The sequence below is a fragment of the Carcharodon carcharias genome, chromosome 18, assembly GCF_017639515.1.
Source record: "Carcharodon carcharias isolate sCarCar2 chromosome 18, sCarCar2.pri, whole genome shotgun sequence".
Lineage (NCBI taxonomy): Eukaryota > Metazoa > Chordata > Chondrichthyes > Lamniformes > Lamnidae > Carcharodon > Carcharodon carcharias.
This window is the reverse complement of record NC_054484.1, coordinates 49,826,944-49,838,969: the sequence shown is the minus strand read 5'-3', so window position 1 is coordinate 49,838,969 and position 12,026 is coordinate 49,826,944. Positions and strand designations below refer to the sequence as shown.

General features: G+C 40.7%; 1 protein-coding gene across 1 annotated transcript; it reads left to right on the top strand.

The window, feature by feature from the left end:
* Positions 1-9,079: 9,079 nt before the first annotated feature.
* Positions 9,080-10,566, top strand: LOC121290674 (claudin-8-like). The gene has a single exon (XM_041211432.1). The coding sequence runs from the start codon at positions 9,304-9,306 to the stop codon at positions 9,973-9,975; it is 672 nt and encodes a 223-aa protein (XP_041067366.1). The 5' UTR covers positions 9,080-9,303; the 3' UTR covers positions 9,976-10,566.
* Positions 10,567-12,026: the final 1,460 nt, after the last annotated feature.

The following is a 12,026-nucleotide window of genomic DNA, read 5'->3' as shown; positions in this document are numbered from 1 at the left end:
AAATTGTTAACGGTCTTAGAGGAGGGGCATCCCACAATGTAACACTTTGTACAGAATATGGAAGGTTTTTTTTATCTTAATTTGTTTTGAAATGTAGGTTGTGCAGATGAACTCTAATTTTTATTCAAAGAGAAAGAAGGGAATCTTAATTGTACAATAAATGTGTTTAATTGTATGCAGGTAATGGGCATTAATTGGGGTTTCACCTGAGCACATATAAAGAGACATTTGTTGAAACTGTGGTGTGGTTGAATTTAGAAGTGAATGTTTGTGATGTTTCACTCTGGAAACAAATGTAAAGCTGAGCAAAAATTGGCTCCAATACTATCCTTCATCTACTGGCTTTCTGGAAAATAACGCAGGAACCACAATAGGAAGGTGCACATTTGTCCACTCAATACTTAAAATAGAATAACCTTGTGATTTCTGAAAGAATCAAAGGCCTCCGCAGAGGCTGAGCAGAAGCCCTGCTGTACTCTCTGGATCACAACCTGCTGCCCCTGAGGCATCCCCAATAACCTCAAGAACTATTGCAAGTACATGGACATCCAGGACTGATTTGAAAGTGCAAGAAACAATGGCTCAAGCTAGGAGCAGGGGAAAAAATAAAATGAAGGCACAAAATTACTTTGATGTATTGAAGTAAAATTCAATATAATATTATTGTGATGACCAGCACTAGATACAGATTTTGATGCATCAAGATATTTGATACACTGATGTTCAATATATCAGCACCCACTATATCTTAAATTGTAAGCTACATACACTATCAAAGAACAATAAATTATTCCTCCTGTGGAAATAACTACATTTTCTATCCCACAGATCTCATAACTTCAAAAATAAATCTTGTAAGATCAATACAAAACAAAGTAGCAAGGATGCTGCTTTCAGGTTGGGGCAGAGTGACAAGGTTGAAATAGATCCACAAAATTGACCAGAATTTAACAATTAAATCAGACAGTTCAGAAATATGCACATTGCCATTTTGCATTGTTCATCATAAGCATAACTAAAACCACAGTGATTGGAAGGTGAGATGATCAACTGCTGCTTGTAATAGCAACCTCAAGAAGAAACATATTTTTACATTTTAAAAAATATCTCTTCTAGTGCAGAGGGGCCTTAACTTGTAATGTACCCAGGTTCGAATTTCTGATGGCTTATGAAACTACATACCTACTTTTGAATGAGAATAACTTCAAATATATCATATGCCACCTCAAAATCTGAGGAGCTGCTGGTATGTCAGCCAGGCACCATCTCCAATGCTACAAATGCTATACTCATCCTTTTATAAATCATGAACTCATTGGACTTAGTAGCAAAACTCATAAGTCACTACTCTTACACTTAATGGCAACATTGAGATGACTAGGGAAACTAAATTATCTATATTGCCTTGTTTAGAGCTTCCTATGTTGCAGGGACACAATCCTGGCATTCCCTACCTAACAGCATTGTAGGAATATCTTCACCACACGGGCTGCAGTGGTTCCAGAAGAAAGCCCAAAATAACCTTTTCAAGGACAGCTAGGCAAAAACAGAAAATGCTGGAAAAACTCAGCATGTCTAACAGCATCTGTGGTGAGAAAGACAGAGTTAACGTTTCGAGTCCATATGACTTCTTCGGAGCTAAAGAAGTAAAAATGTGATTAAATTTATACTGTTTAAGGGGAGTGGAGCAGGTGAAGCTGGATAGAAGACCAGCAATAGTTGGAGGCAAAGGAGAGATTGACAAAGATGTCATGAATAAAAGGACAAAGGCATGTTAATGGTAGTGGTACTGGCTAAAGGAAGTGCTGATGGTGGCATTAAGTTCAGAAAACAGAATGTGATAATAGCAGGACAAGGGTAAGCACTTTGGAAAGAATAACATGAACAAGTGACAGATGGCCCTTGTGGGGGTGCGGTGGGGGGGAGGGGATGGTGATGGGAAAAAAGTCCGAAAACAGGATAATAGATGAATAAAAGTGAAAATAAATAAAAATAAGTGAATAAAAAATAAAAATTTAAAAATAAAAATATTGAAAAAAAGGGGATAAAAAAGAGTGAGGATGGAGGAGAGAGTTCACGATCTGAAGTAGTTGAACTCAATGTTAAGTCCAGAAGGCTGTAAAGTGCCTAATCAGAAGATGAGGTGCTGTTTCTCCAGTTTGCGTTGGGCTTCACTGGAACATTGCAGCAGGTCAAGGATGGACATGTGGGCATGAGAGCAGGGTGGTGTGTTGAAATGGCAAGTGACAGGAAGGTCTGGGTCATGCTTGCGGACAGAGCGAAGGTGTTCCGCAAAGCGGTCACCCAGTCTGTATTCGGTCTCTCCAATGTAGAGGAGACACATTGGGAGTAGCGAATGCCATAGATCAAATTGAAGGAGGTGCAAGTGAAGCGCTACTTCACCTGAAAGGAATGTTTGGGCCCTTGGACGGTGAGGAGGAAGGAGGTAAAGGGGCAGGTGTTGCACCTTCTGCAATTGCATGGGAAGGTGCTGTGGGAGGGGGATGAGGTGCTGGGGGTGATGGAGGAGTGGACCAGGCTGTCCTGGAGGGAATGGCCCCTATGGAATGCCGATAGGGAGGTGAAGGGAAGATGTGTTTGGTGGTGGCATCATGTTGGAGTTGGCGGAAATGGCAGAGGATGATCCTTTGAATGCAGAGGCTGGTGGGGTGAAAAGAGGGACCCTATCATGGTTCTGGGAGGGAGAGGAATGTGTGAGGGCAGAGGCGCGGGAGATGGGTCGGACACGGATGAGAGCCCTGTCAATCACTGTGGGTGGAAAACCTCGGTTAAGGAAGAAGGAAGCCATGTCAGAAGCGCTGGTTTTCTCTTCAGTCCCCTGTCGGCATTCTGTAGGGACTATTCCCTCCAGGACAGGCTGGTCCACTCCTCCATCACTCCCAACACCTCTTACCCCTCCTATGGCACCTTCCCATGCAATTGCAGAAAGTGCAACACCTGCCCCTTTACCTCCTCCCTCCTCACCGTCCAAGGACCCAAATACTCCTTTCACCTCCTTCAATTTGGTCTGCTGCATTTGCTGCTCCCAATGCTGTCTCCTCTACATTGGAAAGACCAAACACAGAGTGGTTGACCGCTTTGTGGAACACTTTCGATCTGTCAACAAGCGTGACCCACACCTTCCTATTGCTAGCCATTTCAACACACCATCCTGCTCTCATGCCCATGTGTCCATCCTTGGCCTGCTGCAATGTTCCAGTGAAACTCAACTCAAACTGGAGGAACAGCACCTCATCATCCAATTAGGCACGTTACAGCCTTCCGGACTTAACATTGAGTTCAACAACTTCAGACCATGAACTCGCTCCTCCATCCTCACCCCTTTTTTATCCCCTTTGTTCAATGTTCATTTTTTTAAATTTTTAATTTTTATTTTTTATCCAATTACTTTTATTTTTATTTATTTTCATTTTTATTCCTTATTTTACCCCCACCTTTTATCCTATTTTCAATCTTTTTTCCCATTACCGTCCCCTCCCCCTACCCCACTACCCTACCCCCAGCTAGGGCCATTTGTCACTTGTTCATGTTGTTCTTTCCAGAGTGCTCACCCTTGTCCTGCTATTACCACATTCTATTTTCTGACCTTAATGCCACTGTCAACACCTCCTTTAGCCAGTACCACTACCATTAGCACCCCTTTGTCCTTTTGTTCATGACATCATTGACAATCTTTCCTTTGCCTCCACCTATCACTGGCCTTTTATCCAGCTTCACCTGCTCCACCCCCCTTAGACAGTATAAATTTCATCAAATTTTTACTTCTTTTTAGCTCTGAAGAAGAGTCATATGGACTTAAAACGTTAACTCTGTCTTTCTCTCCACAGATGCTGTTAGGCCTGCTGAGTTTTCCCAGCATTTTCTGTTTTTGTTTCAGATTTCCAGCATCCATGGTATTTTGCTTTTACCAAGGACAACTGCCCACATTCTGCAATAAATTTTTAGAAAATTCCCTCCTTATGAATTTAAATAATCTGCGCCTAGGATCCACCTGAAGTCTGTCAATTACTACAACTGTCAATTATTGAAAATCTCCCATGGGGGCCTTCATTATTGCTTGAGCCACTGGCAAACTCCCTGTGAGTGACAATCACCTTGTATCATGGTTATCTTTTATTGTAATTTAAAAAAGAATTCCGGTTGAAAGAATTAGTTTGTCATTTTGTTCTGTCACACAATGTTCTATTGAATTATAGCACAGAAAGCCCGTTAAGGCATTGCTCAGTTTAAAATCTCATCTGGTGCTTGTGTTTGTACTTGTGTGGGAACACTGCAAAGACAAAGAAGTGTGTGAATTTCATTTAGGTCTTTATCTGCATGATGAGGATGGACATCAAGTGCACATGGTGGGCTCACAATTGATAGAAAGCACTGGGGTAATTTGGGCCTTAAGAATTGTAGGGTGATTAAAGGGGCATTGGGCAACAGAAAGCCCATTCAAGAAGAAAGATTGTGATTTTGAGTTTCCCCTGAGTTTCCTGGAAGCAGAGGAGTTGGTCCAACTTGTTCCAAATATTACTTTTTATTGTTGCCTAGAAGTATTTGTTTTTCGATGGTTTAAATGTATTGTTGACTGAAGCAGCACCTTGAAAATGCCTGCTCTTGTTTTTGACGTTCCTTCCCTTGATGGTGTTTTATTCTTTCGCTTGGTGGATCAGATGGCATAAGGAATAGAGAAAGGCAAAGGGTGACTCATTTTGATTCAATTTTCAACATTACATCTAAAAACTTTAATAGAAAAGGAAATGAAGCAATGTTTAAAACCAGGTGCCAATTTTCTATTACTTGTTTTGTGCTACTGTTGAAGCTGTCAAATTTCATCACCTATGTTTTTTTTCCATAAATCATTGAAGCAGCTTGAAAGTGATCCTGTGGCTATTTTCCAGAGTAGTTCAGAGGCCTGCAAAACCAGATTTCTGTGCACGCAATAGCCACATTTGAAATTAGATTCAATTTTCATTGTGGCCAGTGATCAACCACAAAAACCAAAGTCCTTTAAAACAAAGAAGAAGAGCTCAATTTTCATTGCAGTGGTGGTGGGGGGGGCGGTTTTAGGTTGGGTGGGGGGGATGGTGGGGACAGAGGGCAGTGGCAACGGAGGTGGCTGAGCCTGCAATTTCGTACTGGCGAGTAGCCTGTCATAGTAACCATATGTCAGCAATTTTGATATTGGTGTTGGGAATGGGGCTCGGCAACTGAACTGAAGAGGTCAGATAAGCAGAAAAGGTCAAAACAAGCTAGTTAACAGCTCATTGAAAGCAGTTTGCCATATTGGAAAAGAGGCACAGGAACTATGAAAGTTCATAACACATCCATCAGGGGGAGGTGCCAACACATTGGAGAGCCAGTGATGCCTGGGGAGATAATCAGAAGGCATTATAAATGGGGTGCACAGAGACACCATCGTGAACTGTCACACAGATGTCATCGTGTGAAAATTGCTCCCTGAACATTTGGACTGTGAGCACTAGGGCAGCTGCAGGGGACAAATTGGTAAGCTGGTAGGAATCACCAAGGGAAAAGTGGGGTGAGAAGTATGGGAAGACTTGCAAGTCCAGATCTATCAAAGCGAATGAGCTACTCTGAGATAGAGACCACTGAGGAACACAGACAAGGGGCACAACCAAAGAGCAGGAAACCAATGAAAATGATACCCTCAGAACAGGGTATTTTTTTTATTTGTCCATGGGACGTGGGCATTGTTGGCTAGGCCAGCATTTATTGCCTATCCCTAATTGCCCTTTTCAGAGGACATTGCAGTGGGTCTGGGGTCACATATAGGTCAGACCAGGCAAGGACAGCAGATTTCCTTCCCTAAAGGACATTAGTGAACCAGATGGGTTTTTACAACAATTAACAATGATTTCATGGCCATCATTAGACTTTTAATTCCAGATTTTTATTGAACTCAAATTCCACCATCTGCTGGACATTCCCCTGGGTCTCTAGATTACCAGTCCAGTGAAATACCACTACATCACCACCTCCCTAAGAATAAGTTATTTCTATGTCAGAGCATCAGTGCCACAGGAGCCTTCACCTTTCCAGATCGATGGTTTCTGACACGTGTACCCTAGTAGAGGATGACCTTAAACCTCAAAGTCCTTGTGGGCATGCCCTGTCAGTAGCTGTCAAAATCACTGTGGCCTTGAAGTTCTTTACATTTGGCTCGTTCCAAAGTTTGGCAGCAGAGTTTGCTAGCATTTCTCAGGTGGCATCACATCACATAAGGCAGGTCACTGATGCTCGATCAGGAGTTATACTTCCCTTGCCAGAGCTAAGAACATCATTGAAGCACTGAACCTATGTCTTCCTCACATTACAGCTACTCACAGCTTGAGCCACCTGGCCTTGCCTCCTGCATTTGGCTGTGTAGCCTTTTCCTGCCACTCTCAGGGAATAGGATACATCTCTTTGCTGCCACGGTCGCCAAAAGCACCTCTAGAGAAGCATCAGAAAAATGTAGGGCAGCCCTGGCACAGGTTCCTGACCTGTTGCTGGCTTATTGCTTTTCTCTCTCCTCCATCTGTGGATGAAACGACCAGCATCACTAGGGCTGCCATTTGCCCTTTAAATTGGGCCCATTCTGTGTAAGTCCCGCCTCCTCCCCACACCTGCCACCACTAATTGGATGGCAATCTTGACTTCAGGCCAATTAGCGGCCTTTTCTTCTAAAATCACAGTGTGCAACTATTTCCGACATGGTCTGGGGGTCAGAACCTGAAAATTCTCCAGACATCAGGGTCCCCACCGAATGAAAATCCAGCCTCATGTAACCAACATTTTTTATCAGCAAGTCCCTGCTTTATGTGGATAGTGCCCAGTTCACAATTAATGCCCATACTGGTGATATCATGGACTGAAGTGAAAAAGTTGTTTCTTTCCTTCCCTCACCATACACAGAGCTGCTTTGCAAAATCGTTTACATATTTATTTCACTCCATGACACAACAGAGGTAAAAAGGTGAGATGAATTATCAATCATCAGAAACTGGTTAATTATTTTTTCAATTTAGGAAAATTACAGTGGACCATTGAGCAAAATGCAAATAAACAAGATAATTGATAACATATCTGGAATTAGATCAAGAAAATTGGAAATGTCCAATGGGTTTATTAGTGCAGTCTTTCCAGACAGTTTGCAGACTGTTTTAGCTTAGCTGATTTGTCGATGTTTCCAAATTTCTTCTACGTTTGCTGCTAGGTCCTGTGGATGTTGCAAGTAGCATTGCCATGCACTATTACCTCCTCCCATGTACATCATACAACTTGTGAATGGTGACCTACGGTGCCAAACTGAACAATCATATTCTGCACCATTTCATCCAGGAACACTTCTACTGATCCACATGCAAATAAAGGGATTCACTCCAATTCAACACACACTACATGACAAGGGATTTGCTGTATCAATCTATTTTCCTTTGTCACTCATGCTGCCCTTAATCCCTTGTCTTTCAAAGTAATTTGAAGACAATGTGCTCGGCAGAAAATATCAGTTCAACTAAATGAAAAGTGATGCATCCTGGGAAATTGTTCATGCTCAAATTTCACAATCCAAATTCAGTTCATAAAGTCTCAGATGTGGACAAAATGATATGTTCAAGTACAGGCCTCTGGAAGAAGCTGGGGCCATCAAATAAAAACTTCAAAGAAGGTAGGCCCAAAAGGCAGTTTGCTAGATAAATTTAATCATGCTATTGTGAAATATGTTAGTAAAAAAAATTTAGATTCTTATTTTGAACAACAGAAATTTAAGTGACCGAGAAAAAAATTCATGAAGAAATATTTTCTGGAAGTATTTGATGGAACCTGGTGACAAGATTATGCAGTCACTGTATTTTTAACATTGAAAATGTCTATCACACTGCCACCTATAGGAGTAATAGGTTTTCTAGTTCAATCACAATTTGTTGAAAATACTTCTGATAATTTTTGGATGTTCAAAGAAATCAATGGTTTATGACGTACTAACTTCATGCTAACTTTTATTTTAGAAACACCAAGCTTGCAATCCAGAATTGTTAATGAATTAATTCAGATGGCACAGCGTACTGAAACTCAGCCATGTTTGGCAAAATATCATTGGTGGGTCTCCAGTATAGAGCAGAAAGCCAGCAGTGTTTTTTAAAAATAAAACTTAAACCGATTCTTTCCACTTGAGCACACGTGCTTACAATATGTTGTTAGACGCTAGTAAGAGTTACATTGCCCTTTGGACCCAGTAATGACTGAGCTGCTATGCTACAGGGGTTAACATTTAGTACTGTTCTCAGGAAAACAGAAATACCTTGTGCATGGAACTTGAATGAATCTCTTTGTTTCTAGAGTGCTCAAAAATATGCTTATGTAGTCAGGCGCTGTTCATGCTGCAACAAGTTGAAAAATTAAGTTTCAAAACATGGCAAAATTCTTCAGTACTTTGACACAGTATACAGAAAGTTGTTGAACTCCATATTACAGTGATAGACTTATCTGATAGCTTAATGTGTTAATCCAATGAGACATTGAACACATACATCAAGAAGATGCCTGACTTCATTTTTTGAGGGGGGGTTGTTGGGGCGGGAAACTGGAGACTGGCCCATCTGGCTGGAGTGGAAAGTGACAGGACAATGACATGACACAGCACACCTAGGGAAGGGGAGGTAGAAATCGTCAGGGTCCTTGTTTCTGACCACCATCCAGCCACTGCTGCTGGGAGTGTGGATGTTCTGATGAGGTCAGTCAGGTGTGATGTGCGCTGCAGTCAAATAACCTGTAGAACATCCACTGTCGAAACATGAATAAGGGAGATTGTGGCAGGATGATCATCATCTGTGAAACCACAGGGTGTAGGGTCAATTCTGCACGACAGGAGTTGGCTGGAAAAAAGTAGTAGTTTTCTTTTAAGTAACACAGCCACTATAATTTTAAATTCTTTCACAAGTGTTTGCAACTTCCAAGATGTGGGGGTAAAGTCCCTTCAGGTATTATAATTCATCCCCAGAGATCGCTTCATTGGCTGCTGAACTTGCCCCACCCTGTTATGTGTTCTCCTTTCCCAATCAATGGTTCCTTTAAAATCCAACAGCAAAGAGAAGAGAACGTCCCAGGTTATTACGTCTGGGATTAATTGACCTCACGAAAGTGCAGAACATTTTGTTGCTTAATTTTGACAGGGACCAGCTGGTCAAGGGATACACGGCAGTTACCTGTTTGCTGTTATCGATGGTTCTTCTCCAATTTACTTTATAAAAGGAAGATTTCGCGCGAGTGTGGCTAATTGTAACCCGAGAAGAAATGGTGAGTCCTGCTCTACAGTTAGTGAGTCTGATCCTGGCGGTTATTGGCTTGGTCGGGACGTGTGCAGTGACAGGACTGCCCCAATGGAAAGTGACCGCTTTCATCGGGGACAAGCTGGTGGTGTTTGAGAATAGGTGGGAAGGTTTGTGGATGAATTGCGTTCGGCAGGCGAACATCCGAATGCAGTGTAAGATGTACGACTCCTTCCTGATGCTCAGCCCTGAGCTGCAGGCGAGCCGTGCTCTGATGTGTGTTGCCGTGGCGTTAGCATTTCTGAGCATCCTCATCGCCGCCGTGGGAATGAAGTGCACTCGCGGCCTTATTGAGAATGAACAGGTGAAACACCGCATATTGATAGGAGCTGGGGTGATGCTTATACTCACGGGAATTATTGTCCTAATCCCCATTTCTTGGGTTGGCCACACGATCATTAGAAATTTCTATGACCCGCTGGTTCCAGACTCACTGAAACATGAACTTGGAGAAGCTCTCTACATCGGCTGGGCTACTGCCGGCTTCCTGATAGTGGCAGGTGCCATACTTTGTTGTTCATGTCTCAATGAAGAAGCAAGAAGTTACAGTTACAGGCCTGCACAGTATGGAAAATATAACCCAAAACAGACAGCAAGGAAAATTCCAAGCATGTACTCCAAAAGTGAATTTGTCTAAGTCACTGAGATTACAGTGCTTCAGAAAACTATCAATCCAAAGGATAGAACCTGGGATGGTTAAAACTATCTGGAGAAAAGTATCATTCCTTCAGGAACTGCAGTGAAAATTTCACTTTGCATCCATCTTTTTACTTTCACTTATATAAAAATTATTCTGTGAAAATACCTGTATTTTATGATCTTTGTAAATCATCTCTAAAGCAGTTTGAAGAATGTTTTTATCAAAGTTTATTTTAAAAATTAACATATATATTTAAAAATCAAATGTTTAAATATTTGAAATGAGTGCAGCTCTGCAATAATTTTGTAATGATACCTTAAAAAATATTTCTTATGTATGTTTGCAAACGATTCAGTAGGACATTACTTGTTGTTTTGTTACAGTTGGAAATTGTTTGAAGAAAAATTATATGCCCTTCCATTTTCTGTGAAATGAATATATAACTGCTACAAAAAGTAGTCCTAAGCTTTGACAGATTTTATTTTTACCATTTTCTGTGAGCAATATTCATGACAAATAACGCTTAATGGCGTGCTATGGCAAAATCATGTCATAAATAATTAAAATAATTTCATTATTGTCTGAAAATTAGTTATTTTTCATTTGCTGAATTGTGTATCAATATATTCTTTAATCAAATTGGATTTTAAGCACAACACTATACACAGCCCTTCAAAAACAAATGAAAATGGTACATAATTTTTAGGGTGATAGTACATTTGTAGGGTATTTACATTTGTCCCATCTCTATTGGTCTCCCTTTGACATGTACGGTATACATAGTCAAGCAAGTAGGTAACCTGTTCGCAATATTCCTTTTAATGACATTTTGAAACTCTTTGTGCAATGAGCAGCTGGTGCCCTCGCTTTCTTTCCTTCAAATTTTATGTTGTTTCCTGCATGTTCAGATGTACCTGGCTTTCACTGCACATTCCTCCACTAAAGCTAACAAATCAATGTTTGGGAGCCCAGCAGCCCAAATTTGCACCATGCAACTACAATGGGCATTTTGTAGGTACCCCCGCACATTAATTGTCACTGCATTATCCTGATCTCACAAGATCAATAAAAATTGTGAATTTCAGGATTCAATAAATTTATATGATTCAGTGAGCACTAATTGTACTATTCATTACAATTTGATCAAAATCTAGGGTGTTATAAATATTATTCAATTGGCAGCAATTATTTAGTTACATTAGGATAACGCATTTTTCAGTTCCTTTTGCTTCCCACTTTGTAACACACTGTGTAGGATTTGTAAATATTAATGTCCTGCTGTCAAACTTCTGTGAAAGTATTTCCAACATGTCAATGCCTCCTCCTGTTTTCCCGTAACTGTAGACAGCAGGAATCTAAGCTGGTTAAAATAATGCAGAGGCAGAGGAGAGAATCCTACGAAAAATTATTATCAGCAAATCTGTTTCTTAAGTTACTAAATATTTCAGATAGAATGAAAACTGACCTAATTTTATATAACAATAATTTTTAGTGAATTTTAAAGCATTCTTTATGCAGAAAGCTTAAAGTGAAAATGGTACTTTTGAACCCAAATGTAGCTTTGTTGCAATCTTCCATTTCCATCCTAGCTTGTGCAGCATGGGTGCTGTTGTCACACTAATATTTAGGAGAATCTAAACTTTAATTTAAGGGATGTGACAAAGTGAGCATTTATTGCCTATCCCTAATTGCCCTTGAGAAGTTGGTGGTGAGCCATCTTCTTGTTAAGAGTTCTTAATAGCATTTTGATACTACTGAGCAGCTTATCAGGCCATTTTATAGGACAGTTAAGAGTCAATCATACTGTAGTGTGTCAGGAATCACATATAGGCCACACCAGGTAAGGAGAGCCAATTTCATTTCTTAAAGGACATTAGTGAACCATGGGACTTTTACAACAATCTAGTAGTTTCATGTTCACATGGCTGATGCAGGCTATTTATTCAATTAACTGAATTTATATTTCCCAGTGCCACAGTAGGATTTGAACTCACTTCTCCTATATCATTAGCCTCAGACCTCTGAATTACTAGTCCATCAACATAACC